This window comes from Cynara cardunculus, unplaced genomic scaffold (genome assembly GCF_001531365.2).
Source record: "Cynara cardunculus var. scolymus isolate 2C unplaced genomic scaffold, CcrdV1 Un_Scaffold_667, whole genome shotgun sequence".
NCBI classification, from domain to species: Eukaryota; Viridiplantae; Streptophyta; class Magnoliopsida; order Asterales; family Asteraceae; genus Cynara; species Cynara cardunculus.
Window position 1 is genome coordinate 60,580 of NW_020200602.1, and position 16,395 is coordinate 76,974.

The 16,395-nt window shown below is 31.2% G+C and overlaps 4 protein-coding genes across 4 annotated transcripts; 1 reads left to right on the top strand and 3 right to left on the bottom strand.

The window, feature by feature from the left end:
* Positions 1–470: 470 nt before the first annotated feature.
* LOC112501897 (40S ribosomal protein S3a-like) lies at positions 471–2,703 on the top strand. Its single transcript, XM_025105662.1, has 7 exons — positions 471–555; positions 646–693; positions 809–914; positions 1,474–1,611; positions 1,701–1,886; positions 2,024–2,224; positions 2,426–2,703. The coding sequence occupies exons 1-7, from the start codon at positions 545–547 to the stop codon at positions 2,516–2,518; spliced, it is 783 nt and encodes a 260-aa protein (XP_024961430.1). The 5' UTR covers positions 471–544; the 3' UTR covers positions 2,519–2,703.
* Positions 2,704–5,135: 2,432 nt separating this feature from the next.
* LOC112501910 lies at positions 5,136–5,997 on the bottom strand. Its single transcript, XM_025105679.1, has 2 exons — positions 5,622–5,997; positions 5,136–5,213 (listed from the first exon to the last, which is right to left on the bottom strand). The coding sequence occupies exons 1-2, from the start codon at positions 5,935–5,937 to the stop codon at positions 5,197–5,199; spliced, it is 333 nt and encodes a 110-aa protein (XP_024961447.1). The 5' UTR covers positions 5,938–5,997; the 3' UTR covers positions 5,136–5,196.
* Positions 5,998–6,948: 951 nt separating this feature from the next.
* On the bottom strand, positions 6,949–7,657 carry LOC112501904. The gene is made up of 2 exons (XM_025105668.1): positions 7,315–7,657; positions 6,949–7,183 (listed from the first exon to the last, which is right to left on the bottom strand). Exons 1-2 carry the CDS (start codon positions 7,619–7,621, stop codon positions 7,167–7,169), a joined length of 324 nt encoding a protein of 107 aa, XP_024961436.1. The 5' UTR covers positions 7,622–7,657; the 3' UTR covers positions 6,949–7,166.
* Positions 7,658–9,932: 2,275 nt separating this feature from the next.
* LOC112501908 lies at positions 9,933–10,795 on the bottom strand. The gene is made up of 2 exons (XM_025105677.1): positions 10,468–10,795; positions 9,933–10,153 (listed from the first exon to the last, which is right to left on the bottom strand). The coding sequence occupies exons 1-2, from the start codon at positions 10,760–10,762 to the stop codon at positions 10,137–10,139; spliced, it is 312 nt and encodes a 103-aa protein (XP_024961445.1). The 5' UTR covers positions 10,763–10,795; the 3' UTR covers positions 9,933–10,136.
* Between the last annotated feature and the right edge of the window lie 5,600 nt (positions 10,796–16,395).

The window sequence follows — 16,395 nt, forward strand, 5'->3', positions numbered from 1 at the left end:
CCATTAACCCTACAACTACAACTACAACTACAACTACAATAGTCGAAGAAACGATTGTTAGCTTGGTCTTTTATTTGATCATCCAAGGGAGATAATATGACACCATGACCATGGAATGGATGAACGCATTCCCCATTTACTTGTTTCAATCATTTCTCACCAAAATACACTCATTTTTAACGTTACTTACTCAACGCCATACAAAACATATTATAGATATAAACACCCAACTAAAAAATATGAATATGAATATAAAATCAAAATCTCTTGGCTGTTTTGAATGATACATATAATCTTATTATAAATAAATATTCTACTTTTAAAAATTAAAATGAAAATGAGTGTCAAGATAAAAAGGTATACAATTCCAGAAATGTAAGGCCCAACTAACCATCACTTGAAACATCAGGGACCATAATTGTAAAATTTCCTGCTTTATATACCTAAAATCTAATTTCCGTCCTAGGGTTTTCTTTACGGATCCAAAGGTAGGGTTTGTTCTCGCAGCCTCAAACCTTCCCTTCGCCTGCTCACACCCCTAACTATGGCCGTCGGGTACTACATCTCTCTTTCTCCCTCTTCATTTCGCACACATTTCATCCATCATATCTGACGTTTCCCTTTGTTTCTCTTTCGTTTGAACAGCAAGAACAAGCGAATTTCCAAGGGAAAGAAGGGAGGCAAGAAGAAAGCGTGAGTTCTTTTTATCTCTGCGTAACAAGTTTATGATATTTTTTACTCTCTGGAACTCTCTAAGTTGAAGATCTCGTATTTTCAACACTCTTATCCATTTTTTATATGTAAACAGAGCTGACCCTTTTTCCAAGAAGGATTGGTATGATATCAAAGCTCCATCACTGTTCAGCACCAGAAATGTTGGCAAAACTCTTGTTACCCGTACTCAGGGTACTAAGGTAAGCTTACATTCGTTATAGTCTTCTTTTATTGTTTTAATTCATTTAGCATCTGCTGTTCTAAATTGCACTTTATTGAGTTAAAATTCGATATACAGCTTCAACGTGTCTATTTTCTTATGTTCAGTCTTGAACACTCTTTTTAGAAATGATATGGTTCTGTAGCTTGATGTCGTATCTACACTTGCCATATGTTTTATGGGTTAGATAATGTCTTTGCTCATTTACTAATCGTGATAAACCATTATTAGCATCGGTTTTCGTACACGATCCCTTTTTATCTGCCTTGCCAAATGGTGTATTTGTTTTGAGGCAGAGGACTACTTTCTAATTGATTTAGAAAACACAATCATAGAACTATACAAGTTAATATTTTTTGTTGCAAGTCGTGAAATTTATGTGCCTAGAATAGATTTGAACCCCTGAAGTACCGTTGCTGTCATCTTTCTTGAACCATACAACCTTTTCATGAGAATCTTATTGTGGATTAGAAATTATCATGTTTTCTGATACCTGGGTTTAGATATTGAAGCCTAAATGTTTTTTTTTTTTCAATCAGATTGCTTCAGAAGGACTGAAACATCGTGTCTTTGAGATATCCTTAGCTGACCTCCAAAATGATGAGGATCATGCCTACAGAAAGATCCGTCTGAGAGCTGAGGATGTCCAAGGGAAGAATGTGTTGACCAATTTCTGGGTATGATACAATATTTATCTTATTGTTTTTTTTTGTTATTTTATATAGTGAAGGGTGTTACAATGTTAACTTTGCATTCTTTTACCCAGGGTATGGACTTCACCACGGATAAACTGAGGTCTCTTGTCAGGAAATGGCAGTCTTTGATCGAGGCACACGTTGATGTGAAGACAACCGACAGTTACACATTGAGAATGTTCTGCATTGGCTTTACAAAGAAGCGTGCCAACCAGGTGAAGAGGACCTGCTATGCACAATCTAGCCAAATCCGACAGGTATATACTTTCATTTTTTAACTACTAATTAGATGCTTAACTCTTGTGAGATTTATGTTTGGCAATTATGATTTCAGCTCTTCATCAAGTTTGAAGTTCTTTGTTGCTGATATTTCAATTATGTTTGATTCTGTTAGATTCGTCGTAAGATGAGGGAGATCATGGTCAGCCAGGCCCAATCTTGTGATCTGAAGGAGTTGGTCCAGAAGTTCATTCCTGAATCAATTGGCAGAGAGATTGAGAAGGCAACATCTAGCATTTACCCGTTGCAGAACGTTTTCATCCGCAAAGTTAAGATTTTGAAGGCTCCCAAGTTCGACCTAGGCAAATTGATGGAGGTAAGAGGGTTTATGATTTTTAGCCATCACATATAAAGATGCGTGTAAAGGCTATGCAATTTGATCATTGTGATTGCACCATGTCATGTATCTGTCGTTGTTGATCTTGATTGATGTGATTATCATCATGTATTGATTGTTTTTTTTTTATCTTGATTGATGTGGTTATTGTTCCTGAACGTTTCTTACGATGATATGTAGGTTCATGGAGATTACTCCGAAGATGTTGGTGTGAAAATGGAGAGGCCTGCAGACGAGCCGATTGCTGAAGAAACAGAAGTTATTGGTGCCTGAAGAGAGTTGTTTTTTCCCCCCACCTTTTTCTATAATATCTTGAAGTTGAAACAAATGCATATGATGGTTTTGTGATAGAGATTAGAGTTGATATTTTGGTCTGAAGTTGGATATGCAATTTTTGTAGTTGAGTACTTGATTATGATAATGGTTTCAAATTATGCAAAACTGGTTGTTTATCCTGCAATGAGCTTGGTTATGTTGGCTTCATGTTCACCATTATATTGAATGAAATGATTATATGATGCCTTTTCTTGCAAAAACATAGAAATTTTCTTCTCCAGCTGTTTTTTTTGTCTTCAAAATGGAAAAACAGTGTAAAATTCTTCAAGTTTTAAATAACTAGTTAAAAATATTACCATCTTGTTTATTATTATGATTATTTTAAATAATATTCTATTAAATATATAAAATACTTTATATAATATATTCTATTAAATATATAAAAAATTTCCAAGATCATGACTTCTTTTTTTACTTTCTTCCCATTTCCTTCTTTACATAAAAGAGGTGAGGTTTCGGAAACGTATGAATGTCAATTTAAAATGCTAAAACCTTACATAACCTTTTCATTTGCTTGCCTTACTTTCGTCTATCAATCAGTCCTATCCAATCTCGCTTATATACTAAACTCACCCACCCTCAAGACTAGGTTCTAATTGTGAGGCTATTGAAGTAACAAGTCGAGCCATTGTGTAGCATTTTCTTTCTTGTTTTTTCAGCAATACTTTATATTATTTGTGTAACATGCTGTAGTGCCAAACGATTTGGTGAAATTTTAATTGTGTCGTATGTTAAATTCATTTTATGACAATTGGACAAAACGCTAAATGATACTTCTTGTTGATTTACAAATATTCATTTCTGTAATTGTCAATTCTGCAATGAATTTAGTCTGTTTGATAATTTGACTCGATTAGCAATTGTGTGCAGTTAGATCGATGGTGACTTCTTTGTTATTGCCTTCCTTTTCAATCATGCAATTGTTGATTACTTTTTTGCATCATAGTCGTTGTTTAGATCAACTTTTATTTTATATTCATCAATAAAAACAATCAGTTATTAGGTACGAACCCAACTAATAACATTTTTACCGAATTTTTCAAGTCATATTTTGACATCCAACACACTACAAAAGCCTATAGATCCTGTTATTTACATATACGCTTATAGCAGGTGCAAGATTTACTTTAGGGCTATGGGCAAAGCCTTTAGCCACGCTTGCCGTGAAATAAGTTTGGGCGAAACTAGGGATCACCATTTCCGGAAGGCCTACAAATCCGGTTATACGGTACTGAAAAAGAAGGGGCAAAAGTTGATCACAATTTCCTGATTTCGTTTTGGAATATTTGCTTATTCAGACACAGACAAACACACATATAGGAGGTTTCAAATATAAACTAATTATTACAAACCCTATAAACCTAATCTCAACCCTTCATTTTGAATTTAGAGACTGTTATCAAATCAGTTAAGATGAGTAAATTTAGGAACTGATCTAATCAAGACACCTGATTATCTATACGTACAGTTGAGATTGGTTTGTAGAGCTTGTAATAATTATATGGTTTATATTTCCTTTAAAAAAAATTAATTAAATCTTGTTTATGAGTTGTTATAAATAAAATTACTAATTTACCGTTTTGCCTTGCTTAAGAAATATCCTTAAATAAATTGTTCATATTGGTTATCACAAACTACACAGTTTTCTTTTGATTAGTCCTATTGTATAAGTCACTTAATTTCTATATCATTAAGGCGCTTCCAAACAATTGCGTATAACTGACCAAATAAGCTAAGTTGTGAGTTTTACTAAGCTCCTTAAGGTGCTAACAAACATAAAAAGTAATATAGTTTACATGAGTAAATTAATAAATACGAAAAACTTGCAAAATCCAAGAAATTAATACTTCCTTTTAATTTATGGGTATCATACAAGAATTGAAGACCGCAATGCAATACGATTAGTAAATTAAAATCCTAAAATCTTATATAATTTTTTCATTTGGCCTACCATACTTTCGTCCGCTCAGATATGCTAAGTCTCGTCGTCTACATACCGAACATCAACTTCAAGACATGGTTTTAATTGGTTTTGCCATCACACTACAACAAAATTAAGTTTATATGACGCTTAAAATATTAAAATGTCCTATTATAGGACTTAAGTTTATAAGACTATTAAATTATAAAACGTGTTATCAAAAAGTGTTGCATAGATTTATAAGACATTTTAACAAGTTTTTTAAAAACCCAATTAATTTTGTTGTAGTTTAATGAGGTTGTAAGTAAAGAGTTTTGGCTATTCAAGTAATCGAAAATCAGTTTGATGCTTTCATATTCATCTATGACTAATATTATGACTAGGAATTTAAACACCTCGAGTTTTTCATCAAAAATATAAAATGACGGTTTTTTGCAATACTTTATATTATATTATATTATATGTGCGTTAACTTGTTGTGGAGTCAAACTACGTACTTGTTGAAATTTTGATTCACTTTATAATAACTGAATGAGGCGAATGATTGTTTTCCCACAATCGTTGATATACAAACCAATTAATTTAGATATTTATAGAAATAATAAAAGTTTGTTTATTATGATGTAGATGTTTATGAAAATTATCGGAATTTATTTATTATAATAATGATAAGTTACATCTCATAATCAAGTTTTCAGGGGGTGGTCACACCTGCAAAAATTAAACAAAATGTATAAGTACAAATCGGTCACAAACGTTCAAATTCATTTTATATATGTGATGATATGTGAATATCTTTTTGAAAAGAGCCGAGATGAAACTCCAACAATATACATATGATATAAGGTAACACAAGTAAAAATGACAAATTGTATGAAATTACTACCTACTTTATCTGATTCTTATTCAAAACCTTAATTTTGGTATATCTGATGTGATATCTTTAACGTTTGGAGCAAATTATGTTGATTATTAATTCAATCTCAGACGTAAGCATGTATTCAAATGTTTGATATGACACACAAAAACGAAGGTTTTTGAAATACAAAATAAGAATCAAATCAAAATACTTTACATTTTGATGCAACGTGCCCAGATAAAAACGAAGGTGGTACTTACATCCGCACTTGAAATGATGAGGAACTCTTCTATGACAACTTTCGATGAGCCTAATGGCACGATTCACATCCCCGACTATTGCCATCACTATGGGCGTAACATCAGGACATATACATTCGGCGTGGCTAACCCTTGCACGTTGGCAACATTGTGGGCTTGGCAACCCCCCTTTCACCAACGATTTGCAAGCATTCACCGCTAGTCGTCTCTCTTCATGGCATTGGGCAGCAGTCAGCCCTGCTGCGGTTGCCACTGGTACCACCACCACCACCACCATCATGAGAACCACCATAATCTTAGTAACACCCCCATCCATCTCTATGCTCTATTCTAGGTTATTATTTTGGTGGCTTTGGGTTTTGATTTCTATATACATATATATATATATATATATATATATATATATATATAGAGAGAGAGAGAGAGAGAGATATACCATATATAGTGGGTAGATATGAAGGTAGGAGGTCCACAAGTATTTTAGGGTTAGAAAATGAAGAAAGAAAGAAGAAAACCCACTTACAACTGATCGAAGTCGACTGGAACCCCACCATTGACTCCCTCCCAAAACTAAATCATTTCTAATTTCGATCGACCTCAAACTCAAAGTTGTCTACTTTCTTAAGTTTATATAATCGTAAAAATATTTGTACTAAAAACATTAACTTTTTGTAATTTAGATTCAACAAAATGCAATCCATTGTCATTTACTATATAAAATAACCAATTCTTTTCAATCAAGAATTCTTGTTTTAGTTAAAGTTTACGTAAATACATTTCACATATATATGCATAAAAACCATTTTTAGATTAAAAAAAGAAATAGATGGGGATCTTAATTAATTTTCACAAATTTATATAAGATGTTTTTTTTCAATCTGAAAATAAATTTTGCATAAAAGTTTAAATAAACTATGCCTAAAAATAAAATAAAAATATATTGAAAAAAATAGTTAAAACCAAATTTGGTTAAAAAAGATTAATTATTTTGTTGAAATTCCCTTAAATCTAACTCGTGAGGTTTTTTGTTTGTTTTCCGGGACAAAAACTGTAAGCGTACGAACTAGTAAGCAACCTGTCCTATTCCCTTTTCGTCTTTTCAAACACAATCATTTGTTACTTATTATTCAAAATTATTTTACCATTTTTATTTAAAATTTATATCAGATTGTAAATAAATATCTCCAGATGTACATGTCATTCTTTATGTACCTCGATTAATTTTATAAGCGTTTAAAATTAACAATCAAAATAATTTACAGTAACATTGAAAAGACTTGACTCGATGACCATCAAAGAGTAAAACCAATGATTAAACTACCCAAAAGAATGAATCATACATCATTATAAACTGTTTAACTTATAGATTATCATAATATCGATGTACCAATCCATCATAATCATACCCTTTATTTCATATTACAACCACATCACACATAATTTACTTTTTAATACATAGACATAAACCTTGAAGCTTATTCCCCAATGCATTTGTTACATAACATAAGATTGCTATATTATAATCCTCATATTCCTTTTTAATTCTCATGGTGTTGTAATACCTACAAAATACAAAATCAGTAAATTAGACATCCATGAATTGTTATTATATAATTTTAAAAATCTTTCTCACACACATATATATAAAGTAAGAGATGCATAATTAAAAGAGATAGATAGATATTTATATTACTTCCACACTTGAAATGACGAGGGACTCTGCGTCCACAACCTCTGATAAGTTTAACGAAACGATTGACATCAATAAGTGCAGCCAAAGCAGGAGTGATGGCAGGGCATATGCACTCAACATGGCTAACCCGAGCTCGTTGGCAACATAAAGCTGATGGATTCCTACCATACAACACACTTTTGCATGCATTCACTGCAAGCTTTCTCTCTTTCTTGCATTCAGCAGCCGTTGGTTCAGCTGCACTAGCCATAGCCAAGAACATCATCATGAATAGAATAATGACTGAATTCTTCAAAAGGGTGTTCATTTTTGGAGAATTTATTTAAACTTTTCTTGTTCATTTGACTCTATTTAGTTGGTATTCATGTATATTTATAGAGGAGTGGTGTGTATGTGATTATGTTTTGCACTTGGTTTTGATTTGATTTACATAGTATTAGTTAGAATAATTTGTCCTTTCACAACATTAATTAATTACATACACATATATATATATATATATATATAATATACCCAATAATTTTCATGTAATGTTTCATATATGAACCAATAATGTAGTGTTTACATGATTTTGTATCATAATTCAATCGTTCAAGACTAGTTTTTCCATACACAAAACAGTTTTGAATGATTCACATATGAAACAACCACCACAATAAAATTGATTTTATAGTACGTAAAATATAGAAGTCTCCTAAAAGAAATAATCTATAGAACTTAGATTTATAAGACCGAACCAAAAAGAGTCACCTGCAAGTGTTACAATAGGTTTATTTTTAGACGTTTTGACAAAAAAATTAGGACTCCAAAGTTAAGTGTTATATTAGTTATTTTATAGGATACTATCTAAAAAGGTATCTTATAAACACAAATCTCATATCAAAAGATGAGTTTATAGGATACTTTTGTATAAATAATAATAAAGCACTTTATTTTAAAAAAATTCCTAAAAAACTTGTTTAAACGCCAAAAAATACCATATAAACCTATTATACCATTTTTAGATAGAATGTTTTATAGTTTACTTTTATAAACTTAAGTTGTATAAACACAGACATATTGTATCATATATGAAACAATACATACAAACAAGATGTATATATAATTAATGATTTGTATTGTAGTCAGTAATTAATTAATGTTGTGGAAAATTAAGAAGATGTAATTAGAAGACCAAGTCATTGGTTGATTAGTCCAAGTCAAGTCAAGTCAACAAGATTATATATAATATATAACTTAAGTTTTCATCAAAGACACTCCATTACGCAACCCTATTTTCATTATTTTTAGTTGCTGTCTCATGAATATATATGAGAGTAATTAATTATTGATGTGGAAAATAACTAAGATGTATAATATATAATGATCGATAAAAGTCTGTAATTAAGCTTTTCAGATAAAAGATGTTTACCAATAATTTATTTTAAGAATTTTTACATGATGAATTAAATGATAGTGACGTACGTAACGTAGATACCTGATAAACATTACATTCAAAAATATCTTATCTAAACATCCGGTATGATCTTGTTTAGTTTAGTTTAGTTCAATTCTGAGGATTAACCATTTTGTTAGTTAAGGATTGCAAGGCCAATTGCGCATGCTAATTTCAAATACAAATTTGAGTTATTAATTATTATTTATTTTCTTCATATAAATAAAATAACAATAAAAGATGTGAATATATATATGTGATTAATTGATTATTTTCATAGATTAATATATATATATATATATATATTGTGTATTGATAGTCCTTGTTCACGGTTGGTATTGGTATATCCCGTCCGTTAAAAGAAGGGTCTTCTGACAACTATTATAATTAAAATATATATATATGACAAGATCGTTAAAATTAATAATAGGCTTTGATGTCGGAGTTTTGTTCCCATCATATGACCGCCGATTCCTTAATTTATATATAATTAATATTTTCTAATTATATAATGAAAATTCTATTAATTAAAAAAGTTTAAAAGTAGTTTTGGAGTGAGGTTTCTTTAGTGAGTACCAACCATAACCATCTCCCATAGTATAGTATAGTATAGTATAGTATAGTACTATAAATCTGACATGTCAAATCGTATGTTAATCCATGAAGAAGAAATTAAAAGCTCATATTTCATAATTTTTATTATGTTTTGTGCATTAATTGCTATATCTTGTGTTTTTTAGAGGCATATATAAGAAACACGCGCTTAAACATGCATTATATATGAAACTACATTTCTTAAAATAGTAATTAAATGAAAGTTTATAGGTTTTCTTTTTATACAATTTACCCATAAAAACTTGAATTTGTTATGTTGTATTAGGCCCTTTAGACAAACGACCGGCCACTAAATAACCGATTAAAATATAATGTGTATAGTAATAACAAAGGTTGTAACGTAGTGGTTGAGATTCTATAGATGTGATGAAATATCTCATCTCTCCAAGGTTCTATTCTAAGTGTACACAATAATTGTGATCACTCATCAAGTTTATCAAGACTGAGTAACAATTTATCGAAATTAGTTTACATTTCTTACCATTATTTTATATTTTATCATAATTATATATCACTATAAAACATTTCATTGTGTTATATATATTCATAAGATCTTCTATATTTTATAAACGACATGAAATTTAACAACATAAAGTATACATCGATCTCCGTAAGTAAACTCTTAACATACAAGTAGACGCATGATCTACGTGACTTACAATCGAAACCAACTTCGAATATTAATGACTAGCTTTGAGCTTTCTCCTCTCTCTCTCTCTCTCTCTCCCATGCTTCGACAACACCTGCCTGATATCATCCCTTTTCATTATTTTTATGGTAACGTCAGACCTGGAAAAAAAATTCCAAAATCACAAGTTAGGCATTCTTGCAAATGCATACATGCATGGTAACATATATAGGATAAAGATTTGCCATTTTGATTATAATCGATCGTTCAAAACATTTCAACAAAGTTTGATGATTAGATCATGTTTGACAACCATAAACTAGTTTAAATCATTTTTGAACATGTTGAAAAAATCTCCTTTGGTTAGAGGTAAAAGAAAAGTCTCGTTTTCGTATCACCTAACAACCATTAATTATATCAGTTATCAGCTAGTTTTGGAAACATAAACATAGGAGGAGAGAGAGAGATTCATTACTTCCACACTTGAAGTGATGAGGAAGTCTGCGTCCACAACCTTGGATGAGTTTGGCAAGACGATTAACATCAACAAGAGCGGCCAATTTGGGGGTGATAATGGGACATACACACTTAAAGTGAGTAACCCGAACCCGTTGACAACAATACGATGACGGAGGTCTGCCGTACAATACACTTTTGCATCCGTTGACGGCAAGTCTCCTCTCTTTTTTGCACTCTGAAGCATTAGGTGCAGCTGCACTGGCCATCGCCAACAACATTATAAACATCAAAACTCTACAACCATTTTTCATTTTCAAAATTAATCTCTAATTCAAGAATATTATGTGCAGGCACCATATATATATATATATATATATATATATATATATATAGCTAGCAACACAGGAGATCCACAAGTTTTTAAGGCTTGGATTTACCCTCAAGAATAGGTAACTATAAAGTATATGTATGTCGACCATGGTTACAAAAGATTTTTATTAAATAATTCAATTATAACACAGACCAAAATAATATATATATATATATATATATATATATAGAGAGAGAGAGAGAGAGAGAGAGAGAGAGTGGGGGTGAGTTATTATACAACCATTTAATTTATACAACTCAATCTCAACCGTCCATTTAATTTTCTGAATATGCGATTTCATTAAAGTTTAGATTGTTTTATTGATCATAATTAATTAATGAACTTTGATCATCCTTCATAAATATTTATATAATAATAAATGAACTATCATTATTTCCATAAATATCTAAATTGATTGAGTTACATTCGTTATACAAATGTAATAGATTACATTTGAAATGTTTGAAACGTCCTCTATATATATATATATATATATATATATATATTAGACATGCATGATAATATATAAGGGTGTAATTAATAAATATTTTTATTCTACCAAATCAGATGAATCAATTAGATTATATACGAAGTAGAATCTTCAAGGCTACGATCTATACCTTACCTAGGTATGGGAATATGATTACATCTTCATCTCCGTCTCCAATGGGGAATTTTGAGATTTTTTCGTTGTTTTATGTGAGATATTTTAAATTAAACGTGTTAAACAACACACTTGATCCAAAATGGTTCATGTTTAAATCTCACATAATTTCACAATTTTGCTTTAATCGAGTATCAAATTTTCATATGTCAACAACATCATACGCATGCAATTCTTTGATACTTTCAATTCTCCATATTTTTTTATGTAAGAATGTAAAACAAGTTAGAAAAAATGTATATAAGAAGAAAAATCAACAACTATTTTTAAATCTAATTCTTCATAAATATACGGGGACGGGGCAACAGTTTACAGTGAAAACCCCGACTAGTGAAAAGTGAAAAGGTTTAGAGAATATCTTGAGCAACTCAATTGACAAAGGGGTAGGACGATTTTGCCTAAATACTAGACATGTTCTAGGTTCGATCCCAACCCCTGTGATCAATTGTTGGCTGAATTAGAAAATGTCTTCTCATATTGGTATCCTCGGAGACGGTTCTGTATGGAATTGGTTGAATTGGAGTTGTTGATAATCAACTTTTAATTATGGGAATGGCAAAATATTTTTTAATCGAAAAGGGTTTGAAAATATGGTGTCATTTGTGCCTATTTCGATTTCCCAAAATTAAAATCCTGTAATAATTAATAGACTCAGTGATTTATTTTATGTAAAATAATTAAGAATAAGATTAGACAATTTTGAAACACAATAATAACTAAGATTCCATATTACAACAAGAATGTAAAATGATTAGAATCTTTACCTTTTATTACAACAACATAAAACAAACTCAAGCTTAATTAGATTTATTTATGAATATTCCCCCAATCACAACCTGCTTCAACTCGATTGAAATCACACACTCCCTTCTTCTTCTTCTTCTTCTTCTTCTTCATGGTGAGGTAACACCTACATTCATAAATTAATCGTAATTACATATATATATATATATATATATATATATATATATAAACACAGGTACATTTCATGATCAATTAATTAAAACACAAATACTTACTTCCACACTTGAAGTGGCGAGGAACTCTTCGACCACATCCTTGGATAAGTCTAACGAAACGATTGACGTCAACAATGGCTGCCATTCTGGGCGTGATCGCAGGGCATATACACTCAACATGGCTAACCCGAACTCGTTGGCAACAAAGCGACGAGGGGTACCTACGATACAACACACTTTTGCATGCATTCACTGCAAGCCTTCTCTCTATTTTGCATTCGAAAGCCGTAGGTGAAGTTGCACTAGCATTAGCCATGCCCAACAACATCATCATCATCATGAACATGCAAACAATATTCAAAACTCTACAACCATTCTTCTTCATTTTAAAGATCATTAAGGTTAAATAATTGTAATGAATTTTTCTCTAATTGAAGAATTATATTTATAGAGATGCATGGGGAGAAGTGATGATAGACTAATGAGTTTATTGTAGTTTGGAGGAGACAAAGATTCCTGGTCAACGGCTTGTTTAAAATGTCTAATAACTTATTTTATAATTAACACTACTATACTATCTAAAGTGTACGTTATAAAAAGTTAATTTATATAGAGGATGTTTTAAAAAGTTTTTTAAGACGCTTTTTTATAACACCCCAAAGCAACTGACGAGTTGCTACACTTATAAACTAAAATAAGTGTCACCTCCAAAAAATATATTTACAAAATAGCTAAAAAATCACAAATCAACATTTAACATTCACACGTTTTTTGACTTATTGTAGTTTGTTGAATGCATTGTGAAAATGATTTAGAAATGGCTAAAAATTTTAAGTTTATATGGTTATTTATGATAATAACATGTGCCTAAATATGGTTTTAAGGGTTTTTTTTAATTGATTTAAAAAAAAAACATATTAAAATGAAAAAAGAATTGAAAATCTTAGGACTCAAGTCTCCCTCCAATTATAGGCTTAAAAGAAGATAGTTTTCCTCAATAAGATCTAATATATTGTTATTTATATAGATTGAGTTTTTTTTTTTTAAGTATTTAATATTCATATACGATAAATAAAACAAAAGTTTTTTGATTTGAAATTTAGTATTGATATTTTGAAAATCTTAATATATTCTTTTTCCTAATTTAAGAGGAAATTATCTAAAAAAGTTATAGGAAATGATGTAAATAACTTAACATCGGGTTGAATAGAAATGAGATCTCATTTTGTTTTTTGGCCCCGTCAGTTAAAAGCGTAGACTTTATTCGATATAATATTTATGATTTTTATTTATCTTTCCTCATATATTTATATATAGAGAAAATAAAAAAGAAAATCGTAAATATTAATTTATGAGTTTCAAATGTAGCCATTATTTATTGGCTTTTAATAGTTACTAAAAAGAAAATTGCACCAAAATGGAACCAACTTTTACCTGATTTCTATTTTGGGGAACCAATTTTCAAAATCATCATTTTGGGGAACCAACTTGCACCTGATATCCAACTTATTGGTTAGATATAAAAATCTTGAATGTGATATTTAATATTTATTTTTTTATTGTAGCAATTAAATTTTTTCTACTAAATTGACTTTTTTGCATTAGTAAAAAATAATTTTTATTATGGTAATTTGGATTTTATTTTAAAAAAAATCTTCAATTTGATATCTGAATTTTAAAAAAACGAGATTTGAAATAAAAAACAGATTTTGTTGCATTAATTTTTGAAAAAAAAACGAATTTTAGTTATTTTTCTATAATTATTTTGCAAATTGGTTCCCTAAAATAGGAATCAGATGCAAGTTGGTTCCCCAAAATGACGATTTTAAAAGTTGGTTCCCCAAAATAAGAATCAGGTGCAAGTTGGTTCCCTAAAATGATGATTTTGAAAGTTGGTTTCTCAAAATAGAAATCAGGTAAAAATTGATTACATTTTAATGCAATTTTTCCTTTACTAAAATACTTTATTTAAATTGGGCTTCTAAATCTAGACGCTATGTATATAGCCTTTTTATTATAATATATCTATAAATGTGTTCACATCATAAGTATTGCTTATTAATTAAGGATCAACTAATTAACTTGTAGAAATCACTCCATCCAATCCATCATATATTCATGGGAAAATCACTAAAATAACTATTTTATATAAGAGAAAAGCTCAAAAAAACTCAATGGACTTTATTGTTTGAAACAATTAAGTTTTTGGACAATTTTTTGAAACAAATAAATTCTTAGACATTTTAGAATCTATTAAATAACTCCTTAGACTTTTTAAAACATGTTAAATAGATCCTCATTGTTTAAAAATGTAACTTGTAACCTGAATAGAAGGTAAACCTTAGATTTAAAAAAAAAAAAAAACTAAAAAAACCCTAAAAAATATGACTACCCATATTCCCTCATCTTCTTCCTCTCGTCACCACTGTTCCCTCCCGTCTCCTTCCCGTATCCCTCTCGCCGCTTAATGCCCACACACCATCGTCTCCCTCTTCCCCATCGCCGGTGCACCACCCTCGCCGCCGCCGCACCACCCCCGTCGACGCCCCTGTCGCCGCCGCACCACTCCGTCGCCGCCATGTCTCCGCTCGTCTAATCAGGTTTGCTCCAAAATTGTTTAATCATATGATTACATTTTTTCATATAAATCTTACATTTGTTAAAACCTAATGAATGAAGAAGGTTTCTTGTCCATTAACATCTAATTGAAATCACAAGAAGCATCCATGGATGCCTAGATGAAGAAGAAATTTATACAAGAATGATGTTTGAGTTGAGTCTTCTATGTTTAACCACATGACATTCTTTTCACTTTGCTTCTGATTTAGCATCAATCACGAAATGGGTAGCCTATCTTCATATGAGCTCGAGTAGCTCCTTAAAACTCGAATATTTTTTCAATGTTTGAGCTCGATGCTCGTTTATGAGCTCAAATTCGAGATCGATTAACTTATTTATTCACTCAAGCTCGATGATTTATATTTTGATTATATAATTTGCAAACATGTAAATATGTTTGGCTCGAAAAGGTTTATGCTCGAATGGCTCAGCTCGGTTCAACTCGACTCATAAAGTTTAATCGAGCTCTCGAACAAGTCGAGTCGAACATTGGTGTTATAGAGCTTGACTAGTTAAGTTAAGTRAGTTTTATTTTGTGTTCGAGATCAACTCGAGCTCGATAATTATTAAGCTCGAGCTGGAGATAAATGAGCTCGAGTAGCTCGTTTACACCCCTAGTCCTTAAGAACTAACAGGCTTGATGGATGGACWAATAACTATGGTTGGTTTGGCTAGTTAGACTCGATCTAATAGTTGGTTGAGTGGTTCACTTGCTGGTTGGACTCCATTTYTTCACTTGGTTTCTTCTATGAAGGTTGGTCATGGTATTTCGGATACATGGTTTATTCTCTATTTAGATGTTGTTTGATTGCAGATCGGGATTCTGAACTTTAAGGGCCAAGATTCAGTTGGGTTGTTTGGATTTCACTTGGATGATTAATTTATTTTTTGGTTTGGTATTTCGTTAGTGCTTCAATTCATGTCACCATTTTCTTTTTCAAATTGTTTGTCATGTAGTGGGAGTTGTTAGCCATCATCCACTCGCTGATCCATAATGATGAACGAAAGAAAAATTGCCAAAATCCACTCAAGATTCAGTTGCAAATACCAAGGGTCAAGGGTCAAGGAAAAATTGCCAAAATCCATATTGATGAAAGAGCAAAATATACAATGGGGTTCACATAAAACTGCAAAATGTATTCAAGGAAACACTAACCTGCAGAGTAGAGATGGCCAAAAACCGGTCCCGGGCCGGTCCCAATCGGTCCTCACCATTCTCATAACCGGTCCCGGTCCCGGTCGAAAATGATAGGACCGGTATAGGTACTTTATAACCGGTTATGGGCCGCCGGTCCCGGTCCCGGTCCCAACCGGTCCTTCATTAAAAAAATA

Excerpts from the sequence above, each read along its gene's own strand:
- LOC112501897 (XM_025105662.1), top strand. Across the intron at positions 694-808 it reads AAGGGAGGCAAGAAGAAAGC|AGCTGACCCTTTTTCCAAGA; the intron begins GTGAGTTCTTTT and ends ATATGTAAACAG. Across the intron at positions 1,887-2,023 it reads AATCTAGCCAAATCCGACAG|ATTCGTCGTAAGATGAGGGA; the intron begins GTATATACTTTC and ends TGATTCTGTTAG.
- LOC112501910 (XM_025105679.1), bottom strand. The coding sequence starts at position 5,937 with ATGGATGGGGGTGTTACTAAGATTATGGTGGTTCTCATGATGGTGGTG.
- LOC112501904 (XM_025105668.1), bottom strand. The coding sequence starts at position 7,621 with ATGAACACCCTTTTGAAGAATTCAGTCATTATTCTATTCATGATGATG.
- LOC112501908 (XM_025105677.1), bottom strand. The coding sequence starts at position 10,762 with ATGAAAAATGGTTGTAGAGTTTTGATGTTTATAATGTTGTTGGCGATG.